Raw genomic sequence first — 22,058 nt, 5'->3', positions numbered from 1 at the left:
CTTCTTTGGAGAAATGTCTATTTAGGTCTTCTGCCCATTTTTGGATTGGGTTGTTAGTTTTTTTGATATTGAGCTGCATGAGCTGCTTGTAAATTTTGGAGATTGTATCACTCATTTTTCATTTTTGCTAACTGGCAAAAAAAATGCTTATTGTCATTTTAATTTGTATTTTCTTGACAACTACTGAAATCAAATAAACATCTATTTATATGGCCACCTACTTACATTTATCAGCCATCATCTTGAATTGTCTCATCTCAACCTTTGCTGGCTTTTTCCTCCTATTGGCTTGTCTTAGCTTCTGACTTGTATAAGCTCTAAATTCTTGTTGTATCATACATATTTCAATTTTTTTTTTTACTGTTTATGACATCTTTCATCATGAAAAAGTTTTTCATTTTTATTTCATCAAAAACTAAATATTTGGGGCTTCCCTGGTGGCGCAGTGGTTGAGAATCTGCCTGCCAATGCAGGGGACACGGGTTCGAGCCCTGGTCTGGGAAGATCCCACATGCCGCAGTGCAACTAGGCCCGTGAGCCACAACTACTGAGCCTGCGCATCTGGAGCCTGTGCTCCGCAACGAAAGGCCACGATAGTGAGGCCCGCGCACCGCGATGAAGAGTGGCCCCCACTTGCCGCAGCTAGAGGAAGCCCTCGCACAGAAACGAAGACCCAACACAGCCAAAAATAAATAAATAAATAAATAAATAATTAATTAATTAAAAAAAAAAAAAAAAAAAACTAAATATTTTCCTTCATAGCTCTATGTATTGTTTGAAGAGACTTTTCTGACACCAAGATTATAAAAATGTTTTCCTCTGTAACATTTTTTTCTAGAGTTATATTTTATGTTTAGCCTCCCACTTTACCTAGAATTTATATCTGCAGAGAGTGAGGTAAACAGCTTCTTCACCCCCCTTTCAACTATCCCTCAAATCACTTAATGAAGAGATAGTAACTATTGAAAGCCCATCCTTTCCCCACTGATGTTAAATGCCAACTTTATCTAATCCTAAATTGCCATATATATATATATATATATATATGTATATATATATATATGGGCTTGTTTCTAGACTCTCTATTTAGTTCCAGTGTTCTGTTTCTATTTTGGATCAATAATACATTATTTTAGGTACTATACCTTTCATAACTCATGTTTTGGTATCTGATAGGGCTAGACTCCTCCCCCCACCAATGTTTTTTCTTTTTAAGTCTTGGCTCATCTTGTGTATTTTCTCTTCTAGGTTAATTTGTGAATTATCTTGTCACGTTTCATTTAAGGAAACCGGAATAAAACTGAATATATGGATGAATTGGTAGAGAACAAAATAACATCTTTAAAATATTGAGCGAGTTCATTCAGGAATATAATATGTATCTACTTATCCAGGAATCTTTTATGTCAATCAGTAAAGTTTTATGGCTGTGCGTTTCTTCTTTGTTCATTTAACAATGAGAATGCTGATGTGAATGAGACCTTTTTTCCCCTTATTTTCTAAATAAATACTTTCGATATATAGTAAAGTTGCTGATTTTTATATGCTGATTTTGTATCCAGGCACCTTGTTAAATTGTCTTATAATTCTAACAGTTTTCCAGTATTTCAATAAATATTTAATCATTAAATTACACATCTGCTATATGCAAGGCCTTGCACTTTGTTCAATGGTAGGTAAAAGTGAAGGATAAGGCATGGGTCCTATTCTAGTCAAGGTGGGAGACAAGCAATGGGAAAAATAACAGTAAAAGAATATTCATTCTTAGTATTCAAAACGAGCATCAGTAATAATGGATGCTTTCATACTGAATGTGATCATATCACATCTACGAGCACTGTGTTAGGTAACTGAAAGAGGCAACATGGTAGTGTGGTGGGCTTTAGGAGTCAGACACACAAGAATTTGAGACCTACTATTACATGATCTTGGGTAATTACTTCTTCTCTGTGAACCTCAGTTTTTCCAAGCTGCACAATGGAAATAACGACGACTACTTTACAGGGTTGTTGTAAAAATGAACGGAAATAATGCATGAAAACTACCTAGCATGGTGCTTGGCACATGGCTGATAATCTTAAATGGTTACTATTATGGACAGAGGAATCTAAGGGATACTGGGTACTTTGCAAACTCCAAATAAGAGCTTCCTATTCTAAACTGGACTACAGCAAAGATTAATAAATTTATAAAAGCTAAATTGGATCACATTCCACAGAGAAAGAGTAGCTCTACCAGGCCCCTAATAAGACATATTCTACATTCTCTTCACAATCCAAATACTAACAATGAAGATGACAGTATACTTTCTACCCTGCACAGATCAGGAGTGCTGCCTTATCCTACCTCTGGAATGCCTGTGAGGGGTAAGGTAGGAGCTGATACACTTCGAACGGCCAAGAAAAGCACCCTGTGCAAGGAAGATTGTCTGAGACGAGACATCAGTGGAAGGTGGGAGACGTAATAAGAGTAGTTCACAAGATCAAATTTTCTATTCCTGGTATTTCTTCGATGTAAAGGGACCTTTACTAGAACAACAGTCCCAGCTTCTTTCTAACTCTTGAATACTTGGTGAGATCAAGATAAGGACCCGGGTGTACACAGCCCTATACCTTTCCTATCCCTTGCTTTCTTGAGGTTGAACTGCCTACAGGAATCTGCATTCTATTTTGTTCGTGCACCCAGTGTCTTACAGGGGCAGCTGTACTGCTCACAGATAAGCCATGCTGTCTAACATCAGCTTTATTAATAATGAGGTGATATTCTGGTCTCTCACGTCTTGCTCCTTTGCCTTATTTCTTAATTTGTTCAGAATTTGGGCAAAGAAGAGGGATGAACCTATTTACTGGCCCGCCTGAAAAACCAGAAGTGTAATAAAGAGCCCTAGAATGAAAAAACTGACAAAAAAAAAAAAACAAAAAAAAACCTGACAGATACTCAGTGGGAGACATTTAGGATACTTTAGCTAGTTCTAACACATTTGCAGAGTTACTTTTCTTTAAATAAATCTTTCTTCTGCTACATTGTTATTGGCATGCTATCCAATGTAGAGATTTTTTTTTTTTCTTCAGTTTCCTGGTTGAGACTTGAATCAAGAGAAATATTATATTCTCATAAATTACACTGGAATATTTTCTTCCACAGGTGTCAGAGGGCCAAGGTGGTAAAATTCTTTACATGAATCACAAAGTTAGATGATATAAAAGGTCTGGGAAGAGCATACCAGTCTGCTTAGGCCTATCACTGCTGTACACTATCACCCTAGAATCCAACAGGTTTGGCTCCATAGAAAAGTCCCCTCACGAACAGTTCTTTACAATTAGTGCAGGATTTTGCCAAAATGCACATATAGCCTTGTGCTCAAGCCAAACTGAGGTCTTGTTTAACTGTAATGTAACATTTTATTTGATTGATATTTGAAATATATAAATAAAAATGGTATCAAGACAGGAAGTCAGACCACAATTGTTATTTTATTTCTATTTACGTTTTATTGCTAAAAATGCTCCAACATGAGGTAATATTTTTCACATTATTTAAAAAATTTTAACTATAGACAAAAAATGTTATTTATAACAGAATAATGCTATTTTAAAACATAACAGAATATAACTGATACATTCAGAAAAGAATAAAAGAGGCAAAACAAACCTTAGAGACTTACCAGGTGTGTTACTGAGCTGCATATTTTTAATTCTTTCATTTAATAATTGCTTCTCTGGCACCAAATAGATAAGCTTATTTTGATATTCCTTATAAAAAGAAAAAGAAACTCTGTAATGTTGTCTAAGAATTTTCTGAAAATGTAAAAACATGATTTAATCACTCTTGAAACTTAGTATAGGAATAATACGTAGAATAATACGTAAATTGCTTACAACTTATGGATAAACTAAAATGGAATTAAATGATGTATTTATTTATTAAAGACTTAAAACTCAAAGTGGTAAATGCCCAGATATTGTATAAATATTAAGCAGAATTTAACCAGATGTTAAGCACAGTTTTAGGTAGTCCACGAGATTCCTGATATTGTACAAGATTGTGTATATCTACATGCCTTTAGGAAGAATGTCTACCAGAGGCTCAAAGCGGTTCATGCCCCCAAAAGTGAAAACCACTCTATTAGGAAGAATTATTAATAACTGCTCATGTTTAAGGACAATTCAGCAGCAAAGGACTTACCTGAAGTTCCTGTTGAAGCTGCCTGATTTCCATAATTTCCAGGTCACACTGCTTATCCAGAACTTCCAGCTCAGTCTTTTGAGTTTGCTTCCTGAGTCGGACGTCTTGAAGTCTGCCTGAGATCTGCTGATGTTTGCCATTCTACGGGAAGAGAAACATATGGTAACATAAAATGCTAATAGGAAATGTTCCTATCAAGAGAACAATATTTTTATTTAAATTCTAAATGTCATTTATCATTTATACTCCATCTAAGATAAATGTCTAAAACCAAGTTAACTCAAGAGCGTTATTAGCAGGAAACATACCACTGTGAGTGTAAGAGCCTATTATGTTAAGATGAGAAAGCACAAACATAACACACTGAATTTTTTTTCTGAACTCAGCATTTAGGCACTAATTCATAATATTAAAATATAAATAATCTCTTAGAATAATAAGGAGGAATAAGTGTGTGCATATGACAATCAGCATTACCTTCTCTGAACTTCTATTTCTATCCTCAATGCTGCCATCTAATTCTTCTAATTAAACAGTGTACAGGAGGGCCTTTTGGGGCCACACTACTCTTCTCCTATACCAATATTCCTTTCCCCTTGTTCTGAGAATAAGAGAAAAAAAAAAAAAAACCAGAACAAAAAACAGCAGAGATTCTCAATGGAAGCTAATAAGAAGGGTGAGGTGTTATGAGCTGAACTGTGTCCCCCAAAATTTATATGTTGAGGTCCTAACCCTCAGTAACCTCAGAATATGACTGTATTTGGAGACAGGACATTTAAAGAGGTAATTAAGATTAAATGAAGTCTTATGGGTGGGCCCTACTCCAATCTGACTGGTGTCCTTATAAGAAGAGAACATTTAGACACAGAAGAGACAGCAGAGATGCACAGGCAGAGAAAAGACCACGTGAGGACACGGCGAGAGGCAGCCATCTGCAAGCCAAGGGGAGAAGCCTCAGAAGAGATCGAGCATGCTGACACCTCGATCTTGGACTTCCAGCCTCCAGAACTGTGAGAAAAATTGCCACCTGGTCTGTGGTATTTTGTTATGGCAGCCTTAGCAAATACAGTGGGGTGAGGAAAAATGAGGCTCCTGGTTAAAAATCACCAATAATGAAAGTTTTTACTGAAAAGTACGTTTCATATTTGAGAAATACACATGGAAGGGAATATGCTGTGTCCACCCTGGATATCATGTTGTTATCTTCAGCAAATGTAAGTATAGGCCCTGGACCTTTCCAGACTCTGCACATTAATCTATGCTACTGCTTGGTGTGTTACCCCAGTTCTTGGGGGAAAAACAATCAAAAGGTTTCCTCCCATTGTATTTTTAAGGAAAAATACACAGTCAATATAATGGTTCAGACAGATACCCAAGTAGCTACACAAAGAAGTTAAAGTTTTTAGGACTGTTTTGTAGTACTATGGCATGATTAACAACTGTGGTATGCTTTCCTATTCATTTGAAGGCATAAAACAGTACCTTTCTGATGAAAGATATTGTGATTTTTTTAAAAAAATGTAATTCAATTCATCAACCAAATAAAACATTAGACTACAATTAAACAAGATGTAAATATGGCTCTACTACATAGCTACACATGCATTTTTTGCAAAACCCTACTGTATTATCAGGTCAGGCTTATGTGATTACAGGATCATAGTAGAATAGTATGCCTTACTCAGACCCTTTCTATCTTCTCACTTTGCATTTCAAGCAAAGTCTTTTAACAGATAATCTGACATCTGATATGTAAAAACTGATAAGCATAATGGCCAATATTAGTTAACAACCATAGTCTTTTAGAACTGAAAGGAATCCTAAGAGATCATTTAGGTCAGCAGTTTCCAATTATTTTTTCTTTTTAGCAGTAGAATCCTTTTTTCCAAGCAAATTTTAGATAAAACTCCAATAGAAGTACAGCAGATAAATGTGGTGATTCTCTGTTGTGAAATGTGGGAAGAAGAAGTGGGGAGAGGAGACGCTGTCCTAGCGCCTAGGCTCTCCTCTCCCACCTTCTGGTTATCCCTCTGTAGCCCACCTTCCAGAGACCAGTTTGAAAACTGAAAATCACAGAACCAGCACAAACTTTTATTTTATAGACGCGCAAAGTGAGGCACAGAGAAGGGAGATGTCTTGCCCAAGAGTACCTTGTTTATCCACATCTGAACTAAGACCACAATATGATTCTCAGCATTTCGAGTCACTATCCTTTTTTCGTAAACTATACTGTCTAAACTGTTAAAAAGCACATATGAAAATATGATTATTTAATTACATTAAAACATAACATATTCACGAGATAGATTTAAAAAACAATAATATTTTTCAACAGGTAACTCTAAGCATCATTCAGATAAATTTCACTTAAACCTATAGCCATACCAGTGCTTCCAACTCGAGATGAAGGCTTTTCTTTTTAGAGTTTAACCTGACAATTTCTTCCTGTTCTCTATTCCTTCGATTGAGAAGCTCCTGTCTACGAATTCTCTCCCATTCTAAACGACGTTGTCTTTCAAGTTCCTGTTTCGCTGCCTGAAAATAATGAATTAAAGTTAATTTTTAAATTAAAATTTTGCCTCATTCAAAAACTGATGGAATGACAAAGTAAAGATGAGGCAGCATTTAGCACTTAGTGGGCTTGAGTTTCTAAGGGTAACTGGGCAAACCTAGTTTTATCAATGGGCCTGAACTAAAGACTTCCACAAAAGCAAATTTATCCACCAGACTTTCTGATTGCTTCATAGGGCCATCCTCTTGCTGTAGTTACTTGTCCCTTAATAAACAAAAGGATGACTTCATAAATGCAAATGTTAGTAGGAGTAACTGTACCTTTATTCTGTTATCAGGGAAGAAAAAAATTTTATTTACCGTATTTCAGTGCCACTGTAATTTACTGTGGTCCACGCACAGCCCCTGAAAACACAGCCAGGCCTCCCAGGGACCCCACACAGCACCAGTTATCCCAAGGACCTGCGCAAGCCCACCCTCGTGATCCCTCTCAAGGCCTTCAACTCCGCACTCTCTTCTTTCTGCCTCTCCAATTACTTGGCCTTTTACTCTGGATCCTAAGCTTACTTTCGTTTAATGACCTGATCACACTGACTTCTTCCTCTGGCTCCTCACTCAAATCAGCTTTGCAACCAATCTTGCACTGATTGAGATATCACCTGCAGACATGCTTTCTCTACCAGCTGTCAGCCCTGAAACCCCTCACAAGCAAGGACCCTCTCTCTATCTCTCCACAGGAGAAGGAAGATTCAGATTCGTACAGGGTAAGAATGAACGAATGATGCTGAGAAAAAGCACAGCAAAAATTACCATTTTTTATCCAATGAAATGTAGCCACTTACTAAATGAAATGATTTTCCTGGGAAATAGAATAACTTAAAAAAATAACCTCTCGTCTTTCTATCTCTTTTCTCCTTTCTTCCTCCCGCTGTCTCTCCAGTTCCCTCTGCTTCTCCAAGCGCTTTTCGAATTCCAGTTGTTTCTTCCGTTCCTGCTCTTGGAGCTCCCTCTGCTTCCGCTCCCACTCCTCCTTCTCCTTCTGGGCTTTGCGCTCTGCCTCCCTCTGCTGCTGCTCCATCACGGCCTGGCGTCGCTTCTCCAGCTCCACGTTCCCCCGCTCATAGTTGGCTTTCCGCTTGTCCTCGAACGTAACTAGGTAAGGTATATTGTAAGCATTCTTCAACATCAAGCCTACTGAACCTGTAATCTAGTCTCAACGTCCTCATGCCTCATGGTCACGTGACTGCTATTTCCCTGTGGATACTTCTCCGAAGGATAATTTTAACTCAAATGTAAACAGTAAAATATTTACTTTCTTATAAGAATATTCATTTTTGGAAAACAAATCTCTAAGTTTGAGTCCATCCAAGAGAAAAATAATTTTACTATTCCTGCCAATGAAAATACTTTTCAATTTTTTTCTCAGAATTTTCTTCAAGGATAACCAAAGTTGTATGGCTATATATTTGTTACATTTGGTATATGTCATTAACTTTTTAATATTTAAAAATATCTACACATGTACTTTTTCAACCAGTATTTAAACATTTTTTTAAAGCTCAAGATTTCGTTACAAAGCTTGCTATAATGATTTTTCCAAAAGTGGGAGAAACACTTTAACTAGGACACCTAATACATACATTCTTGCCAAATATACATACCTGTCTCTTCCTCTCAGTTTTGACTATCTTAATTTTACTGATGTTGAAATCCATCCCATTCATCAAACAGTTTCTCGTACAGCATATAAAATATTCAGAATTTAAAAATTCTAAATATTCATTTATATTTCACAGTAAAATTTAAGAGAACTCACAATAAGTATACAACTTGGACACTCGATGTTACCTGGTAATTTTTTCTGAGGTTCCTCTTCTTGTATTTTCTGATATGAAGGCAGAGTTCCGTTAATGGAATCAATTTGCTTTCCTCCTCTAAGAAAAGCAAACAACAAATAAATTTAGCATCATGAGATCTGAGAATTTTTAGACCAGACTATATAGACTACCACTGACTAGAGCAATTTAATATTTAGAATGTAATTAAAGATATTTAAAATATAGTGTGGTCTATAATTATACTGTACAGCAGTATATGGATTATCAAGCCAGAGAGATGTGGATTCAAATCATGGTTCAGCCAATTGCTATTCTTGGGTAAATTTATTCTTAATCTCTTTAGTCATCAGTTTCCTTATCTATAATGTGGTGAAAATACACACCTACTTTTTTTTTTTTTTTTCAGTTGCCCTTTGAACAACTTGGGTTTAAACTGCACAGATCCACTTATACATGGATTTTTTTTCAATAAGTAATACAGAACTACATGATCTGTGGTTGGTTGAATCCTCAGATTCAGAACCACAGATAAGAAGGGTCGACCATAAAGTTATATTACACACCTACTTCTAATATCTACTCTCTTCTCAGTGTAACTCATTAAATACCAAAATCAAATGGCAATGTAAATGTCTGATTTTCCACGAAACTGGAGCAGAGGCCTCAGGAAATCCCAAAGTAATAATCATGTCTGCCAAACATGATCAAAACAACACCCTTTCATCTACAGAGGCACTCACCTAAAAGACGGAGGGACAAGCTCCGGAGGTAAAGTCAGTGGCAATGGCTGTCCAGCTTTGGCCATATCAGTGAGGTGCATTGCAAGGATAAACTCCTCAGCTTTTAGCTGCCCATCACCATCAATGTCAGCCAGAGTCCTAAAGAAAATATGAAAATTCACAACTTAGAAATAAAGTCTATTTAGAGTAAAATATTTTCAGCAGAGTTCAATTTTTTATTTTTAAAACAAGAATAATGACAGTAGAACAGCTGGGTTAACATATTTTAGTGAAAAGTAAATACACACAGAAAAGTGAGCTAATTTTTACCCTTAATTTTCATATCACAAAAGAGAGGGAAGAAACGTTGAAATGGAAAGGGAAATATTCCTTCTGAAAAGGTGGCTTGTCTTGGTTCATGGTTAATTCACCCATCAAATCACATTTAGCTCCACATTAAAAATGAGATATTCTCTAATTCTCCATAGAAGGCATTATATAAAAGCAAACAAGTTTTACTTGTAAAATAATTAAATGCCAAATTCTCGAGGATAACATTTTACAAAGCAATTTTATTTGCTTACAGCTTTGCAATGATTTTCACATGGCCGCTTTTATGGAATTTTTTTTTTTTTTTTTTTTTATGGAATGTTTTTGAGTCACAAACTTTTACAGAAACAGTATAACAAAGAATGTATAGTTAAAAATCATAATCAACGGGCAAACTCACCAAATAGTAGCTAGCTGAGTTTGAGAAAGGTTTGACTGAAGAAGGGCATTTCTAGCTTGAAAACCTGATTGTGTGAGAAAAAGCATAAAAAAATTCTTTAGCCTCTTAAAGTCATGCAAACTTAAATAGCTGTACCCTTGAAATAACACTGCTGCTATCCTGGGATAGCATTGGCTTTTACCATGCACCAGACACTGAGCATTCAGTAATCATCAAAACAAACACATTCCCTGGACCAAGGAGTTTAAAAGCCTACAGTTAGTAGAAGCAAGTGCTCCCGCATCCTTTCAGAAGATAATGGTACACACAAGTGACTGACACGAAGGACTAAGCCAGCGACACAGAGTATTAGAGGCCAAGCTGGCAAAGCACAGCTTCCTTAAGCATTCTCAGATATTCTCTTATCTCTCTGATCATTCCTTTGTCTCTACTCTTCCTCTTCTAAATGACGTGTAAATGCTGGCATTCTTCACAGATCTATCCTGGGCACTCTTTTCTCTCTGTGCATTCATATCCATTTCTATGACTTTAAGCAGCACCTAGAGGCTGAGGATTCCCAAATGTACATCCACAGCCCAAACCTCTCCTCTAAGTTTAGGCTTCTGTATCCAACTGAAAAATCAATGTTTGTATTTTATAAGCATATCAAACCAAATACATATAAAACTACTCTTTCAATCCCCATCCAGGCCCCTCTTCCTAATCTTCACCCAAATCATTCTTCCTCAGTCCTCCCTTCTCTATGAGTGGTATCACAATCCATCCAGTGGCTCAAGCCAGAAATCAAAAAGTCCCCCCTGAGCCCTCCCTCTCCTGTACACCTATGTCCAACATCAAGTCCTACAGTTCTACATCATTGCATGTCTAGGTCCTTCTCACTTATGAAGTCGAAATCTAATGTCACCTTCTCAGAAAGGCCTTCTCTGTCCACCCTACCATTCAATACATTTCCTGCTTTTATCCTTTATATCTCATATCATAATTTGTAATGTAACATTTGCTTGTTTACCTGTTTGTCTATTTCCCCTATTATGCTAAGTTCTATGAAGACAAAAGCCTTGACTGTTTTATCCACTAATGTATACCCCACACCTAGTAAATAGATGCTTAATAAATATTTACTAAAGTAATGAAGAAAATTGTAATCCAAAATTATCCTCTATCTAAGGTGCAACAGGGGCTTACTTATGTGATAGCAACTGATAATAACAATAGCTAACATTCATGGAATGCTTACTATATATGGCAAACTGTTCAACTTCTTTTCTCTCCCTCAGTGTGAGAAAACAAAAATATGTCTCTGTAACAGGCTCCTAATCTTCAATGAATATATTCCAGAACAGAAAATCCCTCTCTGCTTCAGAGGAGCATTCGCTCCTGGTGAGCTTGTCTGTGGCTTTCTAACCATGATGAATCCTGAGGCTTCTCTAGGGAAGGTCACCTAGTCAATAAAGCAGGTGCTACACCTTCCACTCTCAGGTGCCTAAGCCACAAGTGCCAGAAGAGTCAGCCCTACACTGCGTTTAGCCTCAGTCAAGGACTCTCCAAACAACTCTGCACAGAAGAGATACAACTGCCAGCTCTTCCTCAGCAACAACTTGCACTACAAAGCCAGCACAGATGCCATTAAACCCATTGCTTCACTGTTTTTTTTTTTTTTTTAAATTTTATTTTATTTATTTATTTATGGCTGTGTTGGGTCTTCGTTTCTGTGCGAGGGCTTTCTCTAGTTGCGGCAAGTGGAGGCCATTCTTCATCGCGGTGCGCAGGCCTCTCACTATCGCGGCCCCTCTTGCTGCGGAGCACAGGCTCCAGATGCGCAGGCTCAGTAATCGTGGCTCACGGGCCCAGCTGCTCCGTGGCATGTGGGATCTTCCCAGACCAGGGCTCGAACCCGTGTCCCCTGCATTGGCAGGCAGACTCTCAACCACTGCGCCACCAGGGAAGCCCTTCACTGAGCTTTGAACACAGAGATCTGGATAACCAAAGCTACATACTCTATATGGAACAAACTCAAATATACCACATATTATAACAAGCAATCAAATGTTTATATTATATAATTTTAAAATCTTTTCCATTCTTTTTTTATCTGGCCATTTAATAGAAATCACATAAGGGAAACAAACTGGAAATAGCTCACAGCCTCACTCAATTAATACTTCTCAATAGATTTCATATAAAAAGTGAGATTTGAGGAGGTTTTTATGTTAAAAGGAGGATTCTTCCAATAAAGAAATGGCAGGCTATTTCAAACCTGAAGAAAGTTTCTATAAAGTTTCAGCTCTTGGACAAAGATAACAAAGCAGACCCCTCGCACTAGGCAACAGAGCAAACAACAGGAGGAAGGGAAGGAATGCAATGGTTAAAAGTGCACTGGCGGAAGGCTTAAATATGTGCAGGCCATGTGAGTAATAGAGGCCAAAGAGAGGCAGCAGAGGAAGCTGCACTAAGGAAGCTCACTCGAGCATGCACGCTGCTGGTCTGCCAATCCTTTGGATATCCTACTTCCTGTGCCTAAAATGCTAGTCCCCCCACTCTCTACCAGGCAGTCTATTTATCCTCTAAGATCCAGCTCAAATGTCACCTCTCCTGTGAAACGCTCTCTTACATCCTCAGCATTAGTCACTTTCTCATCCATATTAATCACAGCACTTATAAACCACTATTCACTGAGATTATGTGACCTATACTATGGGCTCTTCAAAGACATGGGCCATGTCTTCTTGTCTGCATTCCAGTGTCATACTGAGTGCCCAGAAGATATGTGACTCAGGAAATATGTGAGTCAATGAATCAATCTAAATAAATCATGACTGAGGGTTTATGGGGAAGAGAGAAGGAAGAACAAAAGGGAAAAATTAGACCACTAACTGCTACATTCACTGAACAAAGCATGCCACATAAGTCTAGGTTAGCCCTGTCCTCATATACGTGGGGCTCGTGCTCAGTTTCAGGACACCAGAGACAACTTCTTCTTTCAAAGAAAATCAGTCCTTCCCTTAACTACCGATATACAGCTTTACTCTTGTAAGTCTAAGAATAATAACATTTTCTGAAAACACAATACACAACCTTCATGCAATGTGTCACATACAAATAAAGTAACATTAAGGGAACATTTCCTCACAGTTGGCTCCCCACTGCCCTTCATACTGCAACACAAACCCGCTTTTGTTTATACTCTATGTTTGCAGTACATACACAAAGGGTACTAACTTTAGGTGTAATGATCAGTGGATTTTTACATGAGTATGCACACATGCAACCAACACCCACCTCAAGATACAGAATGTTTCCAGCACCCCAGAAGGTTCTAACATGGTCCCTTGTCCAACAGAGTAACTACACTATTCTGATTTTTATCACCATCAATTCAGCTTCCTGTTCTTCAACTTCATATAAATGGATTAAATATTATGGATCTTTTGTGCCAGACTTCTTTGACTCATGCAACATCTGTGAAATGATCCAAGTTGTTGCATGTATCAGCAGTTCAATCATTTTTATTGCTGCAAGGTATTCTGCTAAAGAAATACACCATAATTTATTTATCCATTCTCCTGTTGATGGACATTTAGGCTATTTATTTTTTGGATGTTGTGAATGAAGCTGCCATGAACACTTCTGTACATGTCTTTTTAGTCCACTTCTGTTAATCTGAAAAAAGAAACTTCTTCAATGCAAAATGTAGGGCCCAAAGAAGTTCATTTTTTCAAATATGAGAATTGTCTGACTTTATGTTAATCTTAAATACTATAGTTTGAATATCATTTCACAGCATCTAAGATGCCACTGATTATAAGACACTCCATTATTTTATGTAACACTAAGAAGGAAAAATCACTGCCAAAAAAAAAAACATGACACAATGCTAAGACACCACTGATGATAATACATATCCCAATTTCAGAGACGTTAAAATGCAAAAAAAAAAAAAAAGATTGCTTAAAAATATAGTATAGTTCCACATAATTCAACAAAGTTACAGAAATTTATAGTTCTTATATAATATTTGATACATATATAGTATAGTTGTAAGTTATGAGGTATACTAATAAAAGTCACCCATTAACCTACTATACAACTTAAGAACTAGATCATTACTAAATTCTTTGAAGCTATCTGTGTTCCCTGATTTTATCTCCACGCTTCCCCCAGAAAAGGCAACTACTATCCTGAATTTTGTGTGTATAATTCTCGTTTTTTTTTTAAAGATTTTATCACATAGATATGTATCTTTAAAGAAAATATTGCATATTGCATATTAGCTTGTCCAATCAATTCCAAAAGTTTTATTGCTCCCTTGCCCCAATGCACAACTAGAGACCCCATACTCCTATTTCATATACTGTTTTTCATCCTCCAAACATGTCGTGTACTTTCTGCTCTTAGGATTTCTTCCTCGTCACCCTCAAATGCCCTCACCTTCAATCTCTATCTGAATCCTAACTTTTTTCTTTCATGATAGGGCTTCAATGCTCCCTTCCTATAAGATGTTTTATCTTATTTCTTCAGTATTAATATCTCCTATTCTATGTTCCCTAGCACTTTAAAGCTGTATTATTTTTAAACACTCATTTTACTCTGTCTAAACTATAATTCGTTGTTAAGTGAAGAGAGAGGCAAAAGTTAGAAGATGGGAATTCTACTTGCCTATTACCCTCTGTTTATGTCCCCCTTCACTATCCTCAATTAGTGAAGTTTGGATGTTTGTTCTAGCATGGACTCAAATTTTCTATGGGGATCTCAGGTCAGGTTTTATGGCTACATTTGGGTTGGAGCTTCAAAGGGGGAACAATGCTCACATGAGGTGTTCAGAAGGACAAGCAGAGAAAGAACCAATGAGGAAGGAGACTCTCAGGGAAACTGAGCTGAAGCTTAGTGCCACACTCTCTTATCACATGAAGTTCTCCATTCCCTGCATTGGAGGATGATGTTTGACCTTCTCAAGGGAGAGGTCTTCTTTCCAAAAAGTTGGGTGTATATCTGTGTGCTCAACTTGATTATAAGAACTTTTAACTCGTACACAACTTAAACATTATTTGTATTTACCAAATGCCTGCTAAATTTTTTGGATGTTAAAATTTAAAATGAGCTACAAAATACAACTTCTAATAGAAGTCCATATAAAATCCTAACTCTCTCACATTCTTAAGTACTGTATGCCGCTTACCTGAGAGGTATCCACTCATGCTTTTGTCAAGACTATTAAATTTTTGCCGGTATTTTAATCTTGAAGGCTGAGGAACTGCCCACTCTGAGGTCCCAGTCTTGGGTGAGTTCCCTGAGAGGGAAGCAGTTGAGGAAGTTGAGCTGTAACAAAATTTATTTAAAATTTTTGTTACTAAATAAAATACGTTAAGTCAGAGACAATAAGAATCATACCTTCTATAATATAACAGTAATTACTTTTATACTTGATACTGAAAAAAATTTAATCAATTATCCTTATTCTTAGGAAAGCAAATACCATATGAAGTATAGAACTACCATATACCAAGAACCTACTATGTGCCAGGCCCCACATTGTGCTAGGGTTTTTACAAATATTATTTCTAATTCTCATGACAAACTTAAAAGGTATTACTGTCTCCATCCTTTAGATGGACAAACTATGGCTCAGTGATATTGAGAAAAACAAGGTCACACAATCAGTGAGTGTTTAAACAAGGATGCAGACATTGTTCTTCTGGGTCATTGCTTTAAAGAGTATTGTTGTGATTTATACGAGTGGTGATGAATGAACATTGATGCTTTTGTGCTTTCTGAAATTTTAAGGACACTCAATCAGCAGCTTTTGCTCGAGAAATAATAATGTACAATGATTATGAGATGTTTTGAGAAATATTTTTGAAAGGAAAAATGTAGCTTTGTGCAAAAAATTGATTGATTAAAAATACAGCAGAATATTTTTAGTTTATATAAGATATATTTTTCAAAAGTAAAATACCACAGACAGTTAATAATTCTTAAATAAAATTATTTTATGTGAATTACAAATAGTAAATTTACCAAGTGTTTACATTTGGCCACTATAAAGTAAAACCTGGATAAGCTCAGAGCTTTAAAAAAAAAAAAAAGTCATTTGTTAAATACTCCTTATTGAAAGCCTAAAAAGTTGGAAGTTTTAAGTATTCATACCTACTGGATCCTAAATCAATCAGAGACTGGGCTTTCTGTATACTAGCACCACCAAATCCTCCCATCATCAGACTGTAAGACGACGTATGAGGCAATGCTAAAAAAAACGAAAAAAGAAAAAGGTTCATACTAAACAATTTCACAAAGTATGAAGGAAATCTATCTATTGGGATGCAAATATAACAGTTTCTTCATATAAAATACTGAGTCATTAGAAACAAAGCACTTACTTGAAGAAGAATAAGGAATGGATAAAGGCTGAATGATACTGGCGGTTCCATTTGGTAATGATGAAGTGCTAACAGAAGGCACTAGGGGAGCAGGCATCATTAGGGGAGGACGGGTGGTCCCTGAAGCCGCAGAGGACAAGGGAGTTGCTATGGGTGCGACCGGAGGCAGTGGCTGAGGAAGGGACAGATTGGGCATGCTTCCCATTCCTAAGGACAAAACAGAACACATTCCCCAGTGCTGCTAAACCAGTTATAAAACACATGACAGAAAACAAGTTCACAGTACAGTGAACAGCTGCTATGTTACAGAAACACTGTCGGCAAACTAGTTTTAAAAACTTCACTAAAGCAGCTTGGACCCAGTGCAGTGCAGGAGGTAAGCTACTGCTTTTAATATCAATATTCTGACCTGTGTGAACTAAGCGAATGCCTACTAAGGAGTTAAAAATTCTCTTCTAGTATCATGAATAAAACTAAAGAGCCTTTTCCAACCAAATATTAGTATCCTCAATGAGAGAATGTATTACCTGATCAAATGTGGGGTTTGGGTAGGGATAATAAATACAGTGCTGTTGAGTTAACACACACACACACACACACACACACAGTCACTCCCCAAACTCTCCCCTCCCCCGTAAAGGATGTTCTAAATACTGCATACTTTAAGAGAACCATTTATGCTCACACACTATGTGCAAGAAGAAAGCATGCCACATGTTTCACTTTTCTTATACGTAACACAATACATATGGATTCAAGGACAATTCTTTAAAAGGAACAAAGTGATGACTCATTTGTTTACTAACTGCAGAATACGAAGTACATTATATAAATATGGTTATACAAGGATTTGATATTATCTCTAGAATTCACTGCAATAGTGAAAGAATTTAGTATTTTAAGGTCTAACATCTGGAGTGGAAGAACATGTTTCAGATACACAGAGATATCTAATTGAATGTTCTGTTCCAATGAGTGCTTCTCACAAATAATAGGAAAATGGTTACCCAAATTAATGGAAAACTAGTTCCCTCTGATGAATATGCAAATTAAATAGCACGAAGTCTCTAACTTTTAGCCCTAAATTTAGCTGGCTAATTAACCTTTAAAAAGAAATTTCTACTTACGTATAATTTTAAATTACCCCCCCAAATCAAACCATTTCGAGTTTAAATTGTTCATATTTTTTGTTATGCATACAGAGTATAGAGGAAACTAATTAAGAATAGTATTTAGGATCAGCTATAACTAGCAGGATCATATAATTTATCATCCAACTGGGAATTATGAAAGGGAACACTAACCAGACTAGATGCCAGGACAACAGGCATAATCACAACTGTCCCTGGAAAACTGGGACACATGGACTCCCTAGCTACGACAGCGAACTTAACATTTCTAGTCTCAGACATGGAAGTTAACTTGGAGTCTGGGGACTGTCATTTTATGCCAACAAATCCTTTTCTGATTCTCAAATATTATGCCTAGGAATCAAGTTTAACTATCAAATGCATCTAATTAAATTAATAAACACATACCAAAACGAGCAGAAATTAATGGAGAGAACATAGGAGGTTGTTTCATAATAGGGGGAAGAACCACGGGCAACTGTTGGCCTTGAAGCTTTAGTTTGATGAGTTTCATAGCTATGGAGAACTCTTGTTGATCCATCTTCCCATCCTTGTTCAGGTCTGATAAAGCCCTAAAAGGACAATGAGGGCGGTAGATTGTTTTGTTTGGTTTTGTTTTGATGTATTGAGCTTCCCTGATTTTAAGAGCTCAAAGTCAGTCTTTTATTCAGGATGGAACAGGGCCCTCCCCACAGAACCTGACAGCAGATCAAACTAATGCATCTGCTACTTAGTTTGGAGGGTGGTAGATTGTTATTCAGGGTCAACATTACTTTTGAGGAGGATGATAAAATGGAAACAATGACATAGCATTTACATGTAGATCATCACTTAATTAAATATGTGTGTGTATGTGTATAACAAAAAGCTAAAACCTGTACATTAATATATACTGACCAAAGATAGTATGTAATAAAATACTATCAGTCTATATAGTATCTAGATACCCTTGGGATGAATTCCACCAGTGCAGATGGAAAGAAATTATACAAGAGTATAACCGCTGTAAACAATTTATTCATTTGTTCAAATGTTTACTGAATGCTTGCTATGTGCCTGGCACTCTGCCAGGCATGGGAATATTCTGAATGGAAAGAAGGATGGAGTAGGGGTTGATGTTTATTGCAAATGCATTAAAAAACCAAAACCTTAGATATTATAAAGAACAATTTCTTTAAGGTAGGAATAAGGGAAGGGTGGGCTAATTTGGGGTTTATAGATGATGAAATAAATGAAACAACTACAAAATAACAGAATGAAGATCAAGACTTTTGCCAAATTGTAAAGAAGTGTTTTTTTTAATAGAAAAACACTTAGAAATTTCCTTTCCTTAGAAATTCTAAGGAAATTAGAAATTTATCCTATAGAACAAAACCCCAGTTGATTTTTAGTCATTTACTCAATAAAATTTATTTTCTAAAAAGCTGAAGAAATACTCTTATTAACAACAGACTACAAGTAAAAACAACTTTATGTTAACACTAAGTATTAAAAACAGAACAAAGTCAGACTATCAGAAAGTTAAGCTCATCTACAAAAGAAAACATTTTACCATATTTCAGCTAAAACAGGAGCCGGCAGGCCTGACTGTAAGAAAAAGGTACGTGCTTGATCACCTGAAGACAATAAAAACAAAAAAATCAAACAGCGTATTAGTAAATGGAATTACTTTGATGCCTCTGAATAATAATAATGGCCAATAATAACAATGTTATTGATTTATTTTAATTACAATTATTATTATTTTTTATAAATTGATTGATTGATTAGCTGCGTTGGTCTTCGTTGCTGCGCGCGGGCTTTCTGTAGTTGCGGCGAGCGGGGGCTACTCTTCTTTGTGGCGTGCGGGCTTCTCATTGCGGTGGCTTCTCTTATTGTGGAGCACGGGCTCTAGGCGTGCGGGATTCAGTAACTGTGGCACGCAGGCTCAGTAGCTGTGGTGCCCGGGCTTAGTTGCTCCGTGGCATGGGGGATCTTCCTGGACCAGGGCTGGAACCCGTGTCCCCTGCATTGGCAGGCGGATTCTTAACCACTGCGCCACCAAGGAAGTCCCTAATTACAATTATTAAAGAAAAATTATTTATATTACTTTAATAAGACTTAAGAGGTTTTAAAACAAAAATGTCACAACTGAAGTTATATATGCATTAATCAGTGATGAAAGATTACATTATTCATCTTAGTTTTTCCTCATAATTGGGGTCTTATTTGATAATACACCTATCTAATAAAATTTATAGTTAAAAACACTATTCCCTAGAAGAGTTCTAATTAAAAAAAATACCAGGTTTGGGAAAGATACTCCTCATGGGTGTCTGATATGTCCTATATGTCCTGCTGTGTATGCCAAGAACGTAAGATCCTAATTGCTCTCTACCTGGATCATGTCTCAGAATTGGGTTTGCAGTGAGCAGTCTTGAGGGATGAGGTAATGTTTCCCTCTGGGACAAAGAATAAGCTTGCTTACTGCTTGCTGAAAAATGGTGGGTTCCCTGAAGCCCAGTGTTCCTCTTCTATAACACAACCACTGCATGTGCAGCATCCTTCCGGGCCCTCTGCATGGCCCCTATGTGACTCAGGGGATGAGGGAAATGGACAGAAATATGCTGATGCTCATGCTACCAGCTGTGCCATTAGAAAGAGTGTCCTTGGTCTCTGACTCAGGAATTCTGGGTCTTCTGCCAGCATCCATGAGACAGTAACAGACCAAATTATTACCTTGCAAGCAGGGTAATCAAATCCCAACCCCGATACCAGGTAAGGTAGTTTTTATTACAGAAGTGCAAATAACATTAAACTATAATGTTTAAGAGGATGGACTCCAAAGTCAGACTGAAAGGTTACCAAGCCCAGATCACCACTAACCATCTCTTAGGCAAGTTACAGAACACCTCAGAGTTTCAGTTCTATCATCTTTAAATACAGACAACGACAGGGCAACCTCACAGGCTTGTTGTGAAGGTTAAAGGAGATAGTGCATTTAGTATAGTATCTGAAATACAGTACAGATTTGGTAAATATTAGCCATTATATTTACTACTACTGTAAATAAAGCCCTAAGGTGTTTCAGCATAGAAAAGAAAGTTTCACTTATAGAAAAAAATTTGAAAGACACACCTAAATTAATCCTCTTTTGGTTCTGGGGGACTTCTTGCAAAACAAGGGCTATAGCATCAACAATCAATGCTTATAAAGCCTCTCAAAGACAGAGGACTAAATGTTAGAAAAACAGATTCCAGAAAAAAAAAATTCTAGATTATTTTCAAGAAAATTGATCTGATATATATATTTCTACTAGGTTTTAGTAATACTGATCATTATACTAGTAACTGGCACAACATGTTAAGAACACATTAATAAATCTGCTTAGGGAAAAAAGTCTCAATTACCTTGAGAAATAAATGGGAAACTTTCCAGATACGAGGTTAAAATGTTAAACTGGACAATTAAAGTTTAGGATCAGGAAAAGATCTTCTATGATGCCAAATCCAAAGACAACAAATTAAGATGGTTCCAGGTAAAATAAGAAAGTCACATTTTAAAAAAATTCCAGAATTCTGATTGATATGAATTTTATCATTAAATAATACAAATTGATGGCAGTCAAATTAAAACTAATTATAAGATACTACATGAAAAGGAGCATAATTTACAAATAAAATATAAACACAAACCTGTTATGTAACCTCCTGAAGGTTTGAGGTTATCAAACTGCTTGTCATGCTTAGTCCGTTCTTCAGAGGTAATAGCCCACATGTTTGGCCCTCCTAAAACATAAATGAAAGACAAAGATTTTATAGTGTATACATGAGAATACTTAAATACAATTCCAAAATGTAAACAAGAATCTCAAATATCCACTTAATGACAGTACTTAATACTGAAGTGACACAAAGAGGAAAGCTCTATCATAACCATACATAGCACGGCCCTAAGGCTTTTCACTCACTCACCCAATTAACATCTACTTGAACAATTACTGTGTACGACTCACTGGAAGTGGGCAACAAGCTAAATACTGGAAATGAAAAGATGAATAAAGTATTATTCCCATCCTCAAGGAACTCTTACTCTAGAAGATGACTACCAGCATTCACAATGTTAACCTGTGAAGCATCCTAAGCAGAAATACATACAAAAAGCTGTGCCAGTACTGAGTTAGAAGCCTCAATGATGAGTTAACAGGAAATGTAAGACCGAGGCACAGTCTTGAAGCTTGGCTTTAATTTTGCCACGTGAAGAGGTGGGATAAGGGCATTTCATACAAAAAGGGGGCAGCATGAGAAGTCAAGGCATGTTCAAGACACTGCAACTGCACTGAGTAGACTAATAGCTAAAGCACCCCGTGAGTGTAGGAAAGTGGTTAAGAAATAGGTAGGAGGAATTAACTTTAAGGGGTCTTAAATACCATCCTCATCTGACCTTTACCCTGGAAGTTACAGAGTGCCATCTGGTACTTTTTAAAGTAATTTTTCAATTTGAAATACTTTTAGATTTACAGGAAAGTTGCAAAGATAGTACGGAGTTCCTGTATATCCTTCATCCAATATCCACTATGTTAACAATTTACA

At 36.7% G+C, this 22,058-nt stretch overlaps 1 protein-coding gene across 18 annotated transcripts in view; it reads right to left on the bottom strand.

Annotated features, from left to right (window-relative positions):
* Window positions 1-22,058, bottom strand: part of ITSN2 (intersectin 2) — a 165,137-nt gene that overhangs the window by 93,897 nt on the left and 49,182 nt on the right. For 14 of the 18 annotated variants that reach the window (XM_036872696.1, XM_036872706.1, XM_036872699.1 and 11 more), the window contains 13 exons: window positions 21,162-21,254; window positions 19,040-19,103; window positions 17,896-18,059; window positions 16,358-16,564; window positions 16,128-16,224; window positions 15,160-15,299; window positions 9,984-10,047; window positions 9,275-9,412; window positions 8,545-8,630; window positions 7,586-7,848; window positions 6,571-6,720; window positions 4,186-4,326; window positions 3,665-3,797 (listed from right to left, as the gene is read on the bottom strand). In XM_036872696.1, coding sequence (XP_036728591.1) covers window positions 3,665-3,797; window positions 4,186-4,326; window positions 6,571-6,720; window positions 7,586-7,848; window positions 8,545-8,630; window positions 9,275-9,412; window positions 9,984-10,047; window positions 15,160-15,299; window positions 16,128-16,224; window positions 16,358-16,564; window positions 17,896-18,059; window positions 19,040-19,103; window positions 21,162-21,254 — 1,740 coding nt within the window. The remainder of the gene's footprint in view (window positions 1-3,664; window positions 3,798-4,185; window positions 4,327-6,570; window positions 6,721-7,585; window positions 7,849-8,544; window positions 8,631-9,274; window positions 9,413-9,983; window positions 10,048-15,159; window positions 15,300-16,127; window positions 16,225-16,357; window positions 16,565-17,895; window positions 18,060-19,039; window positions 19,104-21,161; window positions 21,255-22,058) is intronic. The other 4 variants (XM_036872711.1, XM_036872712.1, XM_036872713.1 and 1 more) reach the window with 1 other exon arrangement.

The sequence above is a fragment of the Balaenoptera musculus genome, chromosome 13 (genome assembly GCF_009873245.2).
Source record: "Balaenoptera musculus isolate JJ_BM4_2016_0621 chromosome 13, mBalMus1.pri.v3, whole genome shotgun sequence".
NCBI lineage: Eukaryota > Metazoa > Chordata > Mammalia > Artiodactyla > Balaenopteridae > Balaenoptera > Balaenoptera musculus.
This window is presented reverse-complemented; position numbering and strand designations above follow the sequence as displayed.